The 18,406-nt window shown below is 46.9% G+C and overlaps 1 protein-coding gene across 1 annotated transcript in view; it reads right to left on the bottom strand.

Moving 5' to 3' along the window:
* The window catches only part of PIGU (phosphatidylinositol glycan anchor biosynthesis class U), a 105,465-nt gene that overhangs the window by 51,649 nt on the left and 35,410 nt on the right, over window positions 1–18,406 (bottom strand). Inside the window, exons 5-6 of the mRNA XM_056121645.1 lie at window positions 16,852–16,961; window positions 13,530–13,630 (exon numbers count right to left, since the gene is read on the bottom strand). Of these exons, the coding sequence (XP_055977620.1) occupies window positions 13,530–13,630; window positions 16,852–16,961 (211 nt within the window). The remainder of the gene's footprint in view (window positions 1–13,529; window positions 13,631–16,851; window positions 16,962–18,406) is intronic.

The raw sequence follows: 18,406 nt of genomic DNA, 5'->3' as shown, positions 1-18,406 counted from the left end.
TGACGAATGAGCTCAAGAGTTTTCAAAGACAGGTATCTTTTTGCGGCTCTCTCTCTCTCGGCATTCCTTGCACAATCATGGAGGTGCTGAACCAGTCGATCATATTCCTCGTCAATGTCAACGATGGCATCTTCCCATGTTGCCACAATAATGCCAAAGAGCTCCCAGTTGGTGGTCGTTCTGGGAGTTCTCTTCTTAAACTTTGCAGTCCTTTCTCCCCGCTCCGTGAAGTAGAATTTTGCACGAAGAAGACGGTGGTCTGATCCCGTTTGGAATTTTGGGACAACAGCGACATCAGTCAGGCAAAACCGTTGACTGAATATGATGTGGTCAATTTCGTTGTGGAACCGTCCACCGGGAGTCTCCCATCACCAAAGTGATAGATATCCTTAAAACATCTAGGGAGGGTTAAAAATGAGACCACAGAGTTTGGCAGCTAATACAGAGAGTAGGGGTAATGGAAGCTCCCAATCATCACTGGGTGTGGTCCTGGTGATCCCTGGTGTCCGTGGTGATCCCTAGCAGTACCAGGTCCTTGGAACCTCTCAATGAACCATTAGTTCAATGAGTCCAGTATCACTGAGAGTGCCCTCCAAAACAAACAAATAAATAAAAACAGTCACTCTAGGGCTGGAGTACATGCTTCACATGAAGGAGTCCTGTGTTTGCTCTCCAGCATGGCAAGGCTCCCTAAATACTGCCAGGGGCCCCCACCCCAAAAGTCAACACTTCATAGGAAAGAGCATGAAGAAAAGAGAACTTTTGAGTGGTTCATCCCTCAAGTCACAATAACCCAGCTTCAAGGAACAAGTCCAAGTCACAAAAATTGGAAGGAAGACAGAGAAAGGAGGAAGTTGGAAGTAAAGGTCCAAGCACAAAATTCTGAGGATAGCTGTCTTGCCAAGTGACTTAGTGCCAAGCACGATGTCCTGTAACTAGGATACTTATCACTGTGGCTGTGCAGGGACAGGATCTTGCCCAAGAAAGCTATGCCACCAGCAGAGGCCCACACACACCTGCCAAGCCACTGACACCTGGAACCAGAGTCTGGCCAGGGCCTGAAGGAGAGCTTGATGGGCAGAGCACATGTGCTATTTTGCAGGGGGAGGTCTGGGTTCAATCCCTGACACTGTGTGGTCTGCCCAAGCGTTGCCAAGAGTAGCCTCTGTGCCCCAAAATATAAAACAACAAACCAAATAAAATAAAATAAAATAAAACCAGGTGAATTCAAATATTGAGAAGGTGGTGGTACAAGTGTAGTGTTCTAAGTTTAATGGCTAGGGTGGGTGCATGATTCCTTTAATTGGCAAAATTCCTAAGTGACATTTGTGGCAAAGTAGCTAAGAGGGCACAAAACTGGAAAAGATTTTTTTTCTGGGGGGGTGGTGCCAGAGATTAAGCCCAAATCTCATGCATTTTGCTGCCGAACCACTCCCTCGTCTCTGAAAATGAACTCTGTATTTATCTGCCACATGCAATGATGCTCAGGGGTTACTCCTGGCTCTGCACTGAGGGACCACTCCTGGAGGTGTTCAGGGGACTATATGGGATGCTGGTGATCAAACCTCGGTTGGCTGCGTGTAAGGCAAGCACCCTACCTGTTCTACTATCGCTCCAGCCCCTGGAAAAGAACTTCATAATTGAACCTAGTTTTCTAGATGTTGAGGGTGGGACAGAGAAGAGACCGTGTGTCTGGCAGCAGAGGATGGAGGCTAATGGCTCAACTCCATCATTCTTATAAATGTGAAAACAAACCAATGACTTCCACCTCTTTCTCCCTTAGGAGACAGTGGGGCATGAAATAAACACAGTCAGCTCCTGCCCTAATTGTCTGAGAGCAGTAATGATCTGACTGCAGCAGGTAACTATTTATAAGCCGGAGAGAGAAGAAATGGCCAGGAGCCTAACAGAACAGACTGGTGAGCTGGTGCTCCCAGGACGAGGAAGGAGAAGCCTGCCTGGATTCCTTGGCTGACATCACTGGGAAGGAAAGCCCCTGCTCTCGCCCAGTAAGTCCATGACTGTCACCCAGATACCTGGGCTGTCCTTCCTCTGCCTGATTCCCTTCCTTGATCACCACACCCTGTGGATGCACCTCTATGACACCAGTCACTGAGCTCAGCCTCTCACCAGAAATTCAGTCTCTTTTTCCCCCCAAATTTTACCCAAACCTCCTCCAGTCACGTCCACCTCCAGAAGTGCCAGAAAGACACTCTAAAAGACAGTTTAGATCACAGGTACCCAAATTTATTTGGCTTACTGCCTCTTCTCAGGAAAAGAAATCACTCAGTGGCCCCTAAAAATCTACCTTATTTTCTTCTTTTGGGGCAGGGGTAGGGAGGTAGTTAGAGGCAGCTAAGCTCAGGGCTTACTCCTGGCTTTGAACCCAGGGACCACTCCTGGTGGGGCTCAGGGAACACTCCTGGCAGTGCCAGGGAACCATATGGGGTTCTATAAATTAAACCCAGGTCGGCTGAGTGCAAAGTAAGTGTGCCCGACCCACTGTATGATCCCTCTAGTCCAGGCTAAGGGGCCTCCCAAGAAATGCTCAGGGGTAATTGAATGTGGGGCCAGAGGATGCTGTGCTGCTTAAGGACGAGCAGAACTCCCAGGCCTAACCTGGTGATGCTCATGGGGCCACATGGTGCTATGAGTCCAGCCATTACATGATCTACTCCACACATTACCTCCCCAGCCCTAGAAATTGAACTCTAAGTGAACAAATAAGAAGCATCCTCCAACTGCACTCAAAGCTTCTACAACCCCCTGAATTTTTAGTATCACATGGTGATATCACGTGGTGATACTAAAAATTCGAAATGCCAGGAGTGACCACCCCCCCACCCCAAACACTGAGTTGGGTGTAGCCCCTAAGTGTGATTGTGTATGGCCCTTCCCCCACTACAAAGGACTAACAAAGATTCTGTTCCATTCTAGGGCTAATTCCAAACTCCAACAGCACCAAGACCTTTCCCAGTTTGGTCTTATTCCCTGGCTTCAGCTCTCTGGTTTGTTTCACACACAGACCATCTTCCAGCTGCATGGGACTATTCCGTTTCTGAAAATATCATGCTGGGCAGTCCTGTGTTTGCTCTCATATATTCCTCCTGCCTGAGCTGTCTGTCTCTGGCCACAGAGTAGAGACCCATAGAGACTTCAGTGGATAACTGAAATGTTACTTCCTCCAAAACACCTATGCAGAGATGACAATACACCACTTACAGGTTCCAGTCACCTACCCTCTGTGTCCTAGTCTCAAGAACAGTGCTTGACTACACCTACATACACACACACACACACACACACACACACACAACCTTGTAAACACTGTAACAACCTCATGAAAACACTACTTTTCTTTTTCTGGTCTTTTTCTTTTATTAAAAAAAGTTTTGGGGCTAGAGCAATAGCACAGCAGGTAGGGCATTTGCCTTGCACGCAGTCGACCTGGGTTCGATTCCCAGCATCCCATATGGTCCCCCAAGCACCGCCAGGAGTAATTCCTGAGTGCAGAGCCAGGAGTAACCCCTGAGTATTGCTGGGTGTGACCCAAAAAGGAAAAAAAAAGAAAAAGATTTGGGGTCATACCAGTGATACTCAGGTATTACTCTTGGCTCTGCACTCAGAAATTACTCCTAGCAGTGCTCAAGGGACCATATGAGATGCTGAGGATCAATTTCAGGTTGGTTGTGTGCAAGGCAAACACCCAAAAACTGTACTACTGCTCTAGTTCAAAGGCTCTATTTTTCTACCCATTTTACAGGTGAAGAAATTAAGGCATAAAAATAGAAAGATTAGGGATATCCACCAAAACACACAACCAATTCCAGTGCCCATTCTCTGATCTCATCCAATATGCTCACTCAATACTGTTGTAAAATAATGTGCTAATGTTTCTCTTTTTTATTTCCCTGATTTCTCAAGGGAAATAAATTTAACTTCGAATCTCCAGCATCTAGAAGAACATGTGGTCACTGAGTGAACACCATGTAGTGGTACATAAACAACCTCTTTAAAAATCAAGCTAGGGAGATAACAAAAGGGCTAGTGTGTATGCACTGTATGCACATTACACAGTCCCTCAAGCATGGAGCCAGGAACAGCCTCTACGTACTGCTGGGTAGAGCCCAAAAACAAAAATTAAAACTCATTTAAAGGGGCTGGAGCAATAGCATAGCGGGTAGGGTATTTGCCTTGCACGTGGCTGACCTGGGTTCGATTCCCAGCATCCCATATGGTCTCCCAAGCACCACCAGGAGTTATTCCTGAGTGCAGAGCCAGGAGTAACCCCTGAGCATCGGCTGGGTGTGACCCAAAAAGAAAAAAAAAACTCATTTAAAAACAAAGAAAAAAACCCAAGCACATTGGGGCCTGGGATATGGCTTAGAAGTAGAGCACTAGCCCTGCATGTGTGAGAATCTGGGTTCAATTCAATTCAGTTCCCAGCTCCACTAAGGAAAAACAAAGCAAGCATACTGGACCAGAGACAGCAGCTCAACAGGCCGAGTACATGCCTTGTACACAGGAAGCCCAGGTGTGATCCCCAACACCCTATGATTCCTAGAACACTGACAGGAATAACCCTTAAGCTGGGGATGAATAGCCCCATCCTCTCACCCAGTAACACTAGATGTCAACCAAAACCCGAAACCCAAAAATGAACTTATTAAAGAAAACCAATACCAATGTCCTTGAGAAAGGAAACCTTATAAGTATAAGACAGGGCAATACAAATAACATGGGCAAAGGCCATGGAAGGAAGAGAGAGAGGAAGACAGAAAGAGAGGGAGAGAATGGGAGAGGGAGAGGTGGAAGGAGAGAGAGAGAGAGCAAGAGAGTGCAAAACCATAAATATATGGAAAACACAAAATAAATCTGACTGGAATAAACTGGGCTCAGAGCACGTCCCCGGAATAAGCTTTCAGCTGGCTGGGGTCATGCTCTGTGGGCAGGACCCCCAAGGATGGTGGGTGAGACACCGCAGCAGGGAAACGTAGGGCACATCCTAATCTTGTGTGGAGGCACACAAGAGACTCAGATCAAGCTGATATGTGTTTTTGAAAAAATGCTGGGCAGGGAGAGAAGAATGGGTTAGGAAGGCAGGAGGAGGACCGGGGCAGAATCTGGGAAAAGAAATGTAAAAGGGGACTCAAATAGTTTAGACAAAATGTGCAATGGAGCACGCAGATCTGAGTGCCTGCTTGCTCATGCCAAGACAGCACAGGGTGCGAGGAAGACAGGTGATTCAGATGGTCTCTGTCTGCAGAGCTCCCGGTAAACAGTGACAAAACACGGGAGGCAAGTCAGAAGGAAGTTAACTAGTCCATCCAGGAAAGTTGGCACCTGAGTTCTGAGCAATGAGCAAGGGAGGCCTGGGAGGCACTGGGAAGAGCAGGTGCATAGGCAGGAGGGCACGAGACAAAAACGGGACAGGAAATAGTACAGGGGTTAAGGCACTTGCCCTGCATGTGGCTGACACTGGCTCAATCCTCAACACATGTGGCCCCAGGAAAGATCCCTGAGCACAGAGCCAGGAGCACTGCCAGGTGTGCTCCCCTCCCCCCAGGAAAAAGGGATGTGGGCTGGGGGCAGAGCAAAGGTGGTTTAACATGCAAAATCAGGGTGATACTTGGGAGAGACTAGAAGAGGGTGCAAGTGGGGTGGTTAGGCACTCCCGTAGATATTGATAACATTCTGTTTCTTGGTAGAAGTGCTACTACTTATCACTCAACTGTACACTAACGACCTGTGCGCTTTTCAGCATATATGAGGTACTTCAATAAAAATATACTTCCAAAGCTGGAGAGATAGTACGGAGGTGTAGATGTTTGCCTAGCATGCAGCTGGGGCTCTGACACTAGTTCAAATCCCAATACCACATATGGTTCCCCAAACACTGATAGATATAGCCCTTGAGCATGCCAGCTATGGCCCAAAACCAAACAAGCCAAACCAAGCAAATATATTTCCACAGATCTGGTTGACCTCGGCAAGAAATTGGATCAGGCCCAGATCACAAAGGGCTTCGCTTGCCTCCAAAGACATCTTATGTCAGCTCTAGAAAGGTCTGGGAAACCAGGTCTGCAAGGGGAGGCTCATGTGGGCCAAGACCCAGGGCGTCCTGCACCTCTAACGTGGGGGGCTGTGACAAGAGGACTGGGGGTGGGGTTGGAGCGATAGTACAGTGGGTAGGCCGTTTGCCTTGCATGCGGCCAATCCAGGTTCGATTCCCAGCATCCCATGTGGTCCCCTGAGCACCGCCAGGAGTAATTCCTGAGTGCAGAACCAGGAGTAACCCCTGTGCATCGCCGGGTATGACGCAAAAAAGCAAAAAGAAAAAAAAAGAGGACGGAAACAGATACAAATTCGACTCTTTTGCCTGATGAGAATATTAAAGCAAATCACTCAAATGTGCAAATCGCTCAAATGCATCCGTGTACTGGCCAGGGTATCAGGAAACACTGTGCCCCACTGAGCTTGGAGTTTGTTCTCCAATTCTTAGCCAGGGGTGTGGCGAGGCGGAAGGAGACCAAACACGCCTTGGCAAGACCTGAAATGGACGCTGCCTCTGGGGACAGTAGCCAAATGGCATTGGGGTCTGGGGGGGGACCTGGCCACAGAACAGAGCAGCAGTGAAGATGACATGACACGGGGTTGTGGAGGACAGTTCCACGTAGGAATTTCCAGTGCAGAACAGAGACTGTTCACAGGTAGTGACCCAGACTAGGTGCTAGGACAGACTGAAATCGGGTCAAACAGGCTCAGGTGCCACAGGATCTTCAGGACAGGAAGTGAGCATCTAGCAAGATCACCAGGAAGGAGGATACCATGGCAGGTCTGGCCCAAAGCACTCCAAGCTCAGGAGGACTCTGCAGAGGCACTCTGTCGTGGGGGGGTGATGTGTTGCTTTTTGAGCCACAACAGCGGTGCTCTAAGGTGACTTTTGGACTTGGTACTCAGGAATTGCTTCCTGTGGTATTCAAGGGGGACCTAGTCTTGCTGGGGCTCAAACCTGGGCCTCCTGTATGCATAGCATGTGCTCCAGACTCTGGAGTGCCCTCTCGGGTCTCACTTTACACTTAATAACTCGTTGAGTCCTCCAATCACCTCATGGGGGAACTATTACTATAGCCCCATCTGACAGACAGAAAACTAGTCAGAAGTAGTAACTGAATCTGAATGCAGACAGTCTTACTCCGGTCACACTCTTCAACTGCATCACTCTGCTACCCTCCTGATCTCTTTCTATGGCTGGCCCAGAGAGCAGCAGGCAAACCTGTGAGCAGGGCTCCAAGACAGAGGCCTGGCAGGGACCCACAGATCCCAGTGGGTGACCCCTGTTCACTGCAGCATGGGAGATGACAACGACAACCAAAGTCACAACAAGCAGTCAAAGAGATGCCCCAGGGGCTGGAGTGCCTGGCATGGAGAGCCCCCTCATCCCCACAGGGTCCCCCAAGCACCACTGGAACCCCAAGGACCAAACAGCAGAAGCCCCCAGCGCACAATCAAAACAAAACAAACAAAGAAAAAAAAATCACAACAAGCAAGAAAACCATTTGTTGCCTGGGCTCAGCTAGGAAAGAAACAAAGCACTGTTCATAAGGAGCAACACTCTGGGGATGGGAGGAAGGACACCAGCCATCCCCAGCAGCATTGGGGAGCCAAACGGTACCCAGAATCAACTCAGGGCCTCACACACATGCTGTGCACCTGAGCTGTCTCCCAGACCTCATTCTAAGCATTTTGCATTCCTCCTTTATCCCACACAGTGACGGAACTGACAATGACGGAACTGACGGTGATGGTGACAGAACTGATGTTGCAGAAGCTGTGATTTGCCTGAGGCAAGACAGCAGGTAAGGAGAACCAGCAGGTTTGGAGGCTACAAAAACCAGCAGGTTTGATGTGGCAAAACTACCCCAGATGCTCTGTGCTTCTCTTGGCCCCACCCATGGGGAAGCGCAAAAATAAGTGATTGGGGGAGGGAGGCAGGTCTCAGGATCTGTCATTGCTCCATTTGGAGCTGAGCTCCTGGAAGACAACCACTCAGTCTTTTTTGTAGGGGAGAGGGTGAGGGGAGCATCTGGAGGGGTAGAAGGGTGTCTGGACCACACCCACAATGCTCAGGGGTTACTCCTGACTCTGCACTCAGGGATCACCCCTACAGTGCTCAGGAGACCATATGGAATGTCAGGTATCGAACCCAGGTCTGATGCATGCAGGGCAGTGTTCTACCCACTGTACTATTGTTCTGGCCCTGACAACTACTCATTCTTACCCCCTCCCAATTCTCCCTAGAAGATTCAGAGGGGGCCTATCAGTCCTAAGGGATCTTTATTATTTGTTTTTTGGTTTAGGGGTCACACCTAGTGGTGCTCTGGGTTTCCTCCTGGCTCTGCGCTCAGCAATTTCTCCTAGTAGGGTTTAGGGGACCTGACTGAACCTGGGTCTGCTGCATGCAAGGCAAGTGTCCTACCTTGCTGTACTATCTCTCCAGGCTGAGGGATCTCTTTTCAAAGCAGACTACTGCTGGCTGGACTGCATGCTTTAAATGTGGGAGCCCTGGTTTTGATCCCAAGCATCACAATGGTCAAGAGATGTGTTTATGAAAATAGAGCTCACAAGCAAACTAAAGGGGGTAGGGTATCACGAAAACTGAGATGATGTCTGAAACAGATGGGGGAAAAGAGATGAAGATGCTTTTGGGGGAAGGGGTGGCGGAGGAAGGGTTCTGAACCATACCCGGCAGTGCCCAGGGCTTACATCTGGCTCTGCACTCAGGAATTATTTCTGGTGGTTCAATGCCAAGAACTGAACCCAGGTCAGCTGTGTTCAAGGCAAGTGCCCTACCTGTGGTATTATCGTTCTGGCCTCGTGATGCTTTAAACAAACTGAAGATAAAAAGAGAAGTTTTAATTATACAAGCAAGGCCCAGAGAGTTCACTGAGCTGGAGACAAGCTTTGCATGCAGGTGGCCAGGGTTCCACTGCCAGTACTACAAGGTCCCATGAGCACCACAAGGAGTGACAGCAAGCAGTCAAGAGCAACCCTGAGCACTACCAGCTGGGACCCAACAATAAACACAAAAAGAAAAAAAATCAATAGAAAATAAAATACGCAAACAAGATCAATCAAGAATGTCAAAAAGAGGGGGGTATGGTGCCACCAGTAGGTCAATCTGTACCTGTGAGGCGAGTGCATCAGCAACCTGATGGCACCTTCAGACTTCCAGATACCCCAAAATTGCTACTGTGCCTTTGGCCAGACCCCAAAAACTTGGGCCAAAGTTTACCAAGAAAGTAAATGGCCAAAAGTTAGGTATGTGGGAAACACACCCACAAACCACCTCCGGCTCAGCTATATAATTGGAGGCATGTCCTCTCTGGTTCCTGATTGAACTGCTTAATGGCCATGATCCCAGAGACTCAGAAACAAATCTCGAAACCCAGCGGTTTTTGGCAGAAATGCGTCCGGTCCCTGCAGTAGGTTACCGGTGCTGGGCCAACCCAGGTGGGAATAGGTTTCGTGCCTTGGCCTGTTCCCCCTGGCGGCCCGGTGGCCACCGTTCTCCAGAGGCCACTAGACAGTCAGGTTTGGGAGCGCAGGGACGAGACATGCAGGGCCTCACGGGATGAAGGTGGAGCCGGTCCTGTCCTCCCCACCCCAACGAGACCCCAAGTCATTGCCCACAAACGGCCTCTCTGGCTCCTGATCAGGCTGCTTAATGGCCATGATCCCAGAGACTTAGAAACAAATCTCAAAACCCAGTGGCTTTTGGCAGAAATGCGTCCGGACCCCACAGTACGTTACTGTCACTGGGCCACCCCGGGGGGGAAAGGGTGTTGTCACTTCACCTGCTCTACCTTGGCGGCCTAGTGGCTGTCATCCTCCAGAGACCACGGGACAGTCAGGCTTGGGCCCGCAGTGACAAAACTTGTTGGGCCTCACAGGATGGGCGTGGAGCCAGTCCTGTCCACCCCCCCCCAACGAGACCCCAAGTTATTGCCCACGAACGGCTTTTCTGGCTCCTGATCAAGCTGCTTAACGGCCATGATCCCAGAGACTCAGGAACAAATCTCAGAACCCAGCAGGTTTTGGCAGAAATCCCTCCAGATTTAAGTGTTAAAATTTCGGAATTTTAAAATCGTGTGGCCACTACTGCAGCCATGCAACATCATATGTTATTCATAACCAGCAATAGAAAACAAATTGTCTACTGTTGCCTTTTCAGCAGATCTGAGTGTTGGGGTAAAATCTCAAATAAAAATGGTGGGTCTGGTGTCAAAATACTGAATGTGATCAAAGTAGAGAGAGAGTAATGTGGAAATCATCTGCCCCACAGGTAGGGGGAGGGTGTGGGATGGGGGTATACTGGGGTTGTTGGGGGTGGAGAATGGGCACTGGTGAAGAAGGTACGGGTGTTTTATTATGTGACCGAGACTTAGACCTGAAAGCTGTGTAACTGCTCTCACAGTGATTCAATAAATAAAATTATAAAAAATGAAAAAAAATGTAAGGTGGAGTTCGTGCACAATTCAATCACCTAATCAGTGGCTGAATAAATAGCAGTACTCCTACATTTAAAAAAAAAAAAAAAAGAATGTCAAAAAAAATGCTACAAACAAGAGGACAGTAAAAACAGAGGACAGAAGAGGCCAGAGAAACAGCTCAAGAGGGGGAGTGCATGTTACACGTGCAGGAGGCACATGTTTGAACCCCTGGCACCACAGGATCCCCCAAAGTACCACTCCGTGTGGCCCCAAATAAAACAAAAGAGAGAATTTGACTAATATTATGGGAAAATGTTATTTGTTTTATGAAAACAAAAAGGACTTTTGTTCTTAAATTGGAAGACCCTACCATAATGAATGGGAAAAATCCCTACTTCTGGGGCTGGAGAGATGATAGAGCGGGTAGAACCTTGCACACGGCTGACCTGGGTTAGATCCTCGGCACCCCATATGGTCCCCTAAGCCCACCAGAAGAGATCCTTGAGTGCTGAGCCAGTAAGCGCTGAGTTGATCCAGTAAGTCCTGAGCACCACCAGGTGTGGCCCAAAAACATGAAACAAACCAAAACAAATAAAAAGCCTATTACAAGAAATAGCCTGAGAGTACAGCAGTTAAGGCACTTGCCTCACATGTGACTGACCCCAGTTTGATCCTTGATACCATATTAAAAAAACTGTTACCAAGCTGATTGATAGTAACCAGACTGCTAGAAATGGAGCAATGTCTTCAAATACTGGAAGGAAACATTTTTCCATTTAGAATTCTACGCTCTGCCCCAGCTATTAATTTTGGGCTAAATTAGAACAAATAATTTTTTTTCAGATGTGGTATAACTCAAAACATGTATCTCGAAGCAACCTTTCTAGAACCTTTTTTTTTGGCAGTGCCTAGGATCAAATCCAGGGCCTCACACACGTATACAAAACAAGTGCTCTATACTGAGCCACATCCCTGGACCAGTCAGAGCACCTTCTTCCAAGAAAACTACTAAAGGTGATTTTTGTTACTGTTGTTGTTACTCAGCAAAATAGAGGGGAAAGAATAAAGGAGAAAAAAAAATCAGGAATGAAGGAACATGACCCAGTAGAATTATAAGGGAAGAGGCCCCATGAAAGATCTGCCCAGGAGGAGACCAGAGAACAGCGAGAAAGGTTTCCCAAAAAGCAACAGTACAGATGGGCTATTTGGTGTATTTAAGTATTAAAAAATTGCTAGGCGGGTCTGAAGCAATAGCACAGCGGGTAGGGCGTTTGCCTTGCACGCGGCCGACCCGGGTTCGATTCCCAGCATCCCATATGGTCCCCTGAGCACTGCCAGGAGTGATTCCTGAGTGCAAAGCCAGGAGTAACCCCTGAGCATTGTGACCCAAAAAGAAAAAAAAATTGCTAGGCATTTTACAAATCTAGTAGATAAAATATGAAAAAAAAAGTGTTTGGTAGAAAAGAGTATGCCAAAAAAAGACAATAATTAGATGCAGGTTGGGGAATGATTACAGAAGAGGAAATAACAGTTATTACTTTACCTAGCAGTAAATAATACATGTAGTATCACAAAATACAGGTACTGATTTTTGGATTGTTCAAAACCACAACATACCTCCTCTAGGAAAATTTAGTAAAAGCAGTGATATTAATACAAATCTTTATCTCCCATGAGAATACAATAGATAATGTCTGAAGTTTATTAAAAATCAATATGAGCTTATTCAGAAATACAAAAACAAATACTAGCAAAAGCCAGAAAAAGGTTATTCTAAAGTTGAACTAGGGCTGGAAAGAGAAAGGCAGAGGTTGTTAGTCTCACTATAAGCTACTTATTTTCCTTCTGATTTTTGGACCACTTCTGGAGGTGCTCAGGGGCTACTCCTGGATCTGTGCTGGTGTGTGTGTGTGTGTGTGTGTGTGTGTGTGTGTGTGTTGGAGGTATCAATCCTGGCAGTATTTGGGGGAACCAAACATGACCAAGTATCATAATAAGTCTTTAAGGAAAAAAATATTTTAATTATGCTAACAGTGATTCTGATTTTTAAAAAAACTTATTTTTTCTCTTGGATTTTCTAAGTTTTTACTTATTTATTTTTAATTATTTGAGATTCTGCGGTTCACAATGCTATTAACAATGGCTTATCATGCACATAATTCTAACACAAATTATCTACATTTTAAAAAATATTCTTGGGGCTGGAGAGATAGTACAGAAAGTAAGAAGGCACTTGCCTTGCATGTATTTGACCTGGTTTGATCCCTAGTATTGGTTCCCAGAGTGTTACCAGGAGTGATTTTAGAGCTCAGAGTCAAGAGTAAGCCCTGCCGTCCTTCACGCCCGACCGAGGTCACCAGCTGCCCCCCACGAGCGGCTCTCCGGCACGGCCACGACTCCAGAGCACAGAAACCAATCTCTTAACTATCTATCTTTTAATAGAAATTCTTCCAGGGTTAATAAGTAAAATAGCAGAAATCCAAAACCGCGCAGCCGCTATTGCGGCCAAGCGACATCATTTTATTCTTAAACCAAGTTGTAGAAAGCAAATCATTTCACAACGCTGTTTCAGCATGTCTGATTGAGGGGGGGGGGGGGGGGTCGTAAACCCTGAACAATAATTGTGCATCTTCTATCGAAACAATGTATCTAGTCAAAGTAGATAGAGTATTAACTAGAACTCAACTGCCTCACAGGAATTGGGAGGGGTGGGAGGTGGGGTTCTATTGGGGTTCTCGGTTAAAAATAAGTATTGGTAAAGGGAAATGTGTTTGATATTTACATGACTGAGACCTAAACCCGAAAGCTCTGTAACTTTTCCCACAGTGATTCAATGAAGAAATAAATTATAAAAAAAAAAAAAAGAGTAAGCCCTGGGCACAGTCGGGCATGGCCCCCCAAACAAAACAAACAACAACAACATAATAACAAATCTTACATGACTTTGTTTTTATTTTTAAATCCTTAGTGTACACATTACCACATCCTACCCAAGTCTGGGACAACAGACCTATGCACTTCCCTTTGAGAGCTTACCTTTCATGGTGGTCAAAATGAAGAAAGCAATGAGGGTGTTGTTGATGGCACAGGTGGACTTGGCAACACAAGACAAGATGGTGTAAGGATTTAGGAGATAGCTGGGGGAAAAAACACACACACATATAGGTGGTATTAGTAATCCTGTTCAGAAGCTGGGGAGCCCTGGCCACCACTGCCAGGAAGTTCAAAGACAACTAAAGGCACATTCAAGGGAAGGCGGCTTTCAGAAAGGGTTCTGAGGAAGAGAGAACGGGTCTGGGGCTTGGGCCAAAGAGCAGATAAAGGCACTAGAGGGTCAGGACCTCCGCGCCCATGTGTGTGGTCTGTGGAAACCATCATGCTACCTAAGCACTGGCATGCTGGACGCCTGCAACAACCTGATTTCTGGGCTGCAGGTGAGGAAACTGAGAGTTGATGCTTAAGGAACTCACACGAGGTTTCACAAGCTAAGAACTACATTCAAAATCGGGTCTTTCTGGCTCTGAAGTCTGTGTTTTTCTACTGTTTCAGGCTTCCAAAATGATAATAAATACTACCACTTCCCCAATGGGCCATATATTTTAGGAATAGCTACATTTTTCGCCAAAAACCAAGAATACATTTTCTGTTGTCAGGTTCCCAAACGCAGACACAACCCCAAGCAGGCCATTTGGGGGGCCAGACTCGCTCAGACTTTGTCCTCTCAGTAGTCAAATAGCCCAGGGTGATCCATGGACAGAATAAGGATCAATGGGATTCAGTGCTGGAGAGATGGTACAGCGGATCAGGAGCTTGCCTCGGGTACAGCCAACTTGGGTTTGCTCTCCAGAACCCCACATCGTCCCCACATCCCTGAGTCCCAGAAGTGAGCTGCCTGGAGCATAGCTGGGTGTTTCCTTCCCCCCACCCCCCCTCCCCCCGCCAAAAAAGGGGGAAAGATAAAAGAAGTATCAGTATCAACAAATTAAAGAGTTGCCGTAGAATTTTACTGAACCTCATGAATTTCTATGGAAGAGAATTAAGGTGAAACCCCTTGTCTTACTGAGGTAGGAAGGAAGGAACTGAGAAATTTTAAAAGTGACAGCAAGTGGGCTGGAGCAATAGCACAGTGGGTAGGGCGTTTGCCTTGCACACGGCCGACATGGGTTAGATTCCCAGCATCCCATATGGTCTCCCGAGCACCGCCAGGAGTGATTCCTGAGTGCAGAGCCAGGAGTGATCCCTGAGCATTGCTGGGTATGACCCAAAAAGCAAAAAAAAAAAAAACCAAAAAACAAAAAACAAAGGTGATAGCAGGGAAACCTAATAAAGTCATAATGGATTGCCATTTTTATTTCTACCCTGCTTCCATGAGAGACAAAGAAGAGCACTCTAATAAGAATAAATCATTTAAAATAATAATCAAGGGGCCAGAGCAATAGTACAGCAGGGAGGGGGTTTACCTTGCACATGGCCTACCCGGGTTCGATCCCTGGCATCCCAAAGGGTCCCCCAAGCAATGCCAGGAGTGATTCCTTAGTGCAGAGCCTGAAGTAACCTCTGAGCATTGCTGGGTATAACCCCAATAAACAAAACAAACAAAACCCCAAAAAGAAAAAAAAAAGAAAACAATAGGGGCTGGAGAGATAGCACAGTGGGTAGGGCATTTGCCTTGCACGAGGCCGATCCAGGTTCGATTCCCAGCATCCCATATGGTCCCCTGAGCACAGCCAGGAGTAACTCCTGAGTGCAGAGCCAGGAGTAACCCCTGTGCATCGCCAGGTGTGACCCAAAAAGAAAAAAAAAAAAGAGAATAATAGTCAAATAGAAGTAGAAATAAAGGTTAGGGAAAGCAAATAAAAGAAGGAAAGGCCAGGGAGCACAGACCAAATGAGTCTGTAGACAGCACTGTAATTATCAGCTTCAGATCTGGCTCTGAGTTTCCTGGCACATGAAGTGAAAAGGGAGACCAGTTACATAATTCTGATTATCAGATAGGAAGAAACATACCAGTGTCTCTCACAGAGAGAGAGATAGATTATAATTATTATTCGCAAATAAAGACCTTAAACCTAATATCTCTCAGGGCTGTAAGATTAGTAGCTGAAAAGCCAAAGCCTAGAAATTGTTGGTAGCTTCCCTCCACACACCCGAAACAACCACTGACAGGCTCATTACACAACCCAGAGAGAAATGGCCGCTACTATTAACAAACTACTCCCTGGAGACACAGAGTATGTCTAAAGGGATTCCAAGTGTTGCTAAACCTCTGGCTCTACTGGGTAATTCCCAGCAAAACTTTTGTTTGTTTGTTTGTTTTGGGGGGGGGGGTTCAGGGCTTACTCCTGGCTCTGCACTCAAGAATTACTCCTGGTGGTGCTTGGCAGACCATATGGGATGCCGGGGATTGAACCCGCGTAGGCCACACGCAAGGCAAACACCCTACCTGCTGTACTATCATTCCAGGTCCCTGGCAGAATTTCTGAAAAACATCGATGTGTGCTGCTCACAAAACATTGTGGGGGTGGGGGGCGCGGGGGTATTGGTCGGTGGGTTGTAAATGGCAGCAGCTGCTGAGGAGTGGTGGACCAGCCGCCCATGGGGGTACAGACGAGGAGATGTACACAGCAGGCAGAGGACTGAGTCAGCTGTGCCCACAAAGCAACAAAGCCGTGAGGCTCCAAAGTCACATGCTCCACAAGGAAACTTGTCTGTCCTGTTTACTCTGTGGGCCTAGAAACCAGTATTTTATTAATATTCAATTACCAGTAGCTGATGGGATAATGATCCATGTTTGTCTGTCTTTGGAATAAGTGGAAATAGCTGGAAGGAACTAACTTCCTGGCAGTAGAGTCCGCCTAGAGAATTCTTTCACAATCTCTGTCGTTTCCATAAGTCCATCCTGGTCCCCTCTGCAGAGATGGGTCTGCGGGGCACTGAACTTCAGTTTTCTGAAGGACAAATGGAAGACTAAACTGTCCCCAAAACAGAAGCTACTCAGAACAAACTACCATGTGAGGATCAGAGTTTTCTCCAATTGATATATCACAACTGAATACTTTTTTTTTCCCTTAAGGAAGCACTGGTTGCAAGTAGGCTGGAGTCCAGATCAGAGCTGAGTCAAAAAGCAATTGTGAGGGGTGGATTGTACACGTCCCTGTGAGAGGCTTTGTCCCAACAGAGACAGAATGGCTCTGTCTCTTTTGCTGGCCAAAACCCCAATTGTGCAACAGGACTACAGCAAATACTTGATGACTAAGACTGCAAGTCTCCAAAAATACAACAAACAACACGGGAGCGTCTCATCAGATTTTCCACGCATTCGCCAGCACTGAGCCCACTTTGATCAGAGAATACTTACAAGAGGGCAACTTTCAGAGGGATGGAGCGCATTTCCATGGGGGTTCGGATGAGTTCCGCCACGTCTGGGGCATACTGATCGAGCTCGAGGAGCAGTTTCTGTTTTTTAAACTGGAAAAGAAACGACAACCCACATGAAACTTGCCACACTTAGGATGATAACAAAGGTTCTTCCACAGTCCTCACGGCTTTCCACGTGCCCATGCTCTGGCCTTGCCTCTCCAGGCTCATTTCACCCCGTCTCGGCCTCCCCTCTGCCCCCGCCAGCTTTCAGAGTTGCTGCACCAGGAACAGGCCATTTGCCTCAGCACCAAGGTCTCTGCATCTGGACGCAATCAACTGCCTTTTGTTTTCCTGGTTAATTCCCACAGCACCTGTGGATCCCCATTAACTCATTACTTCCTCAGGAAGATGTACTCACCTCCCTGTTACACACATCATTTCACACACGGTATACAGTGACTTCGTTTTGCTTTGTTTGGGGCCACACCCAAAGTGGTGGCTCAGGGGTCAATCTGATGGTGCTTAGGGAACCATATGTGGTGCAGGGAATTAGGGTCACTGCATTCAAGAGAACTGCCTTAACCCTGGTATTATCTCTCTGGCCCACAACTTTTTTTTTTTTGGTTTTGGAGCCACACCTGGCGTTACACAGGGATTACTCCTGGCTCTGTGCTCAGGAATTACTCCTGGCAGTGCTCAGGGAACCATATGGAATGCCAGGGATCAAATCTGGGTCGGTCTCATGCAAGGCAAATACTCTACACACTATAATGTTCTTACCACCCACAAATTTTTGTTTAATGCAACTAACATCTATCCCCCTCACTAGATAACCTGGCAAATGGTGCAAATAATGTATATTTTAATGACTGGGTGAAAAACTGAGTGGCAAAGCAACGTTCTTTATCTTGCAAACTCCATTGGCTTAGGATCCCAAAGTTCATCAGCAAACTATTTTCAGGTGGACCAGAATAGTCTTCTGACCATCAGACTCCACTGTTCTCTCTCCAGCGCTCTTGTTTCAAGTTTCTGATTTACACAGAGGAGGTAGGGAAAGGCCATGGTGAAGAGGAAGGTGGGGTGTGGCGGGCAGCTGGAGAGTTATCCAGGGAGCGAGGGGGTGGGGGGCGGGAAGCTCCTGCCTTCCCCGGTATGTCCCAACAAGTTCAAGGGTGTGTTCCACAACGAAAAAAGTTAGGCAATCTGATAAGCAAACACTATCCAGACTATAGGTAGAAAAGGGCTCAGAGCCCCAGAGAGGCAGCCCTGCTGACTACCTGAGCAGAGAATCTTATTTTAGTATAAAATCAATATTCAAACCTATTACAAATCTGAGTATTTCATAGAAGGCAAACAGGCATGAAAAAGAGAAAGAGAACAGAATATATTCTATAGTTTTTATTAAGTTAAAGACACATAAATACATTATCCCCTTAGCGCTCTCTCTCTCTCTCTCTCTCTCTCTCTCTCTCTCTCTCTCTCACACACACACACACACAGATGCACACACACGAAACCAACTGTGCATTTACAAATGCAATGAAAGGTAAGGC

Source organism: Sorex fumeus, unplaced genomic scaffold (genome assembly GCF_029834395.1).
Source record: "Sorex fumeus unplaced genomic scaffold, SorFum_2.1 ptg000044l, whole genome shotgun sequence".
Lineage (NCBI taxonomy): Eukaryota > Metazoa > Chordata > Mammalia > Eulipotyphla > Soricidae > Sorex > Sorex fumeus.
This window is presented reverse-complemented; position numbering and strand designations above follow the sequence as displayed.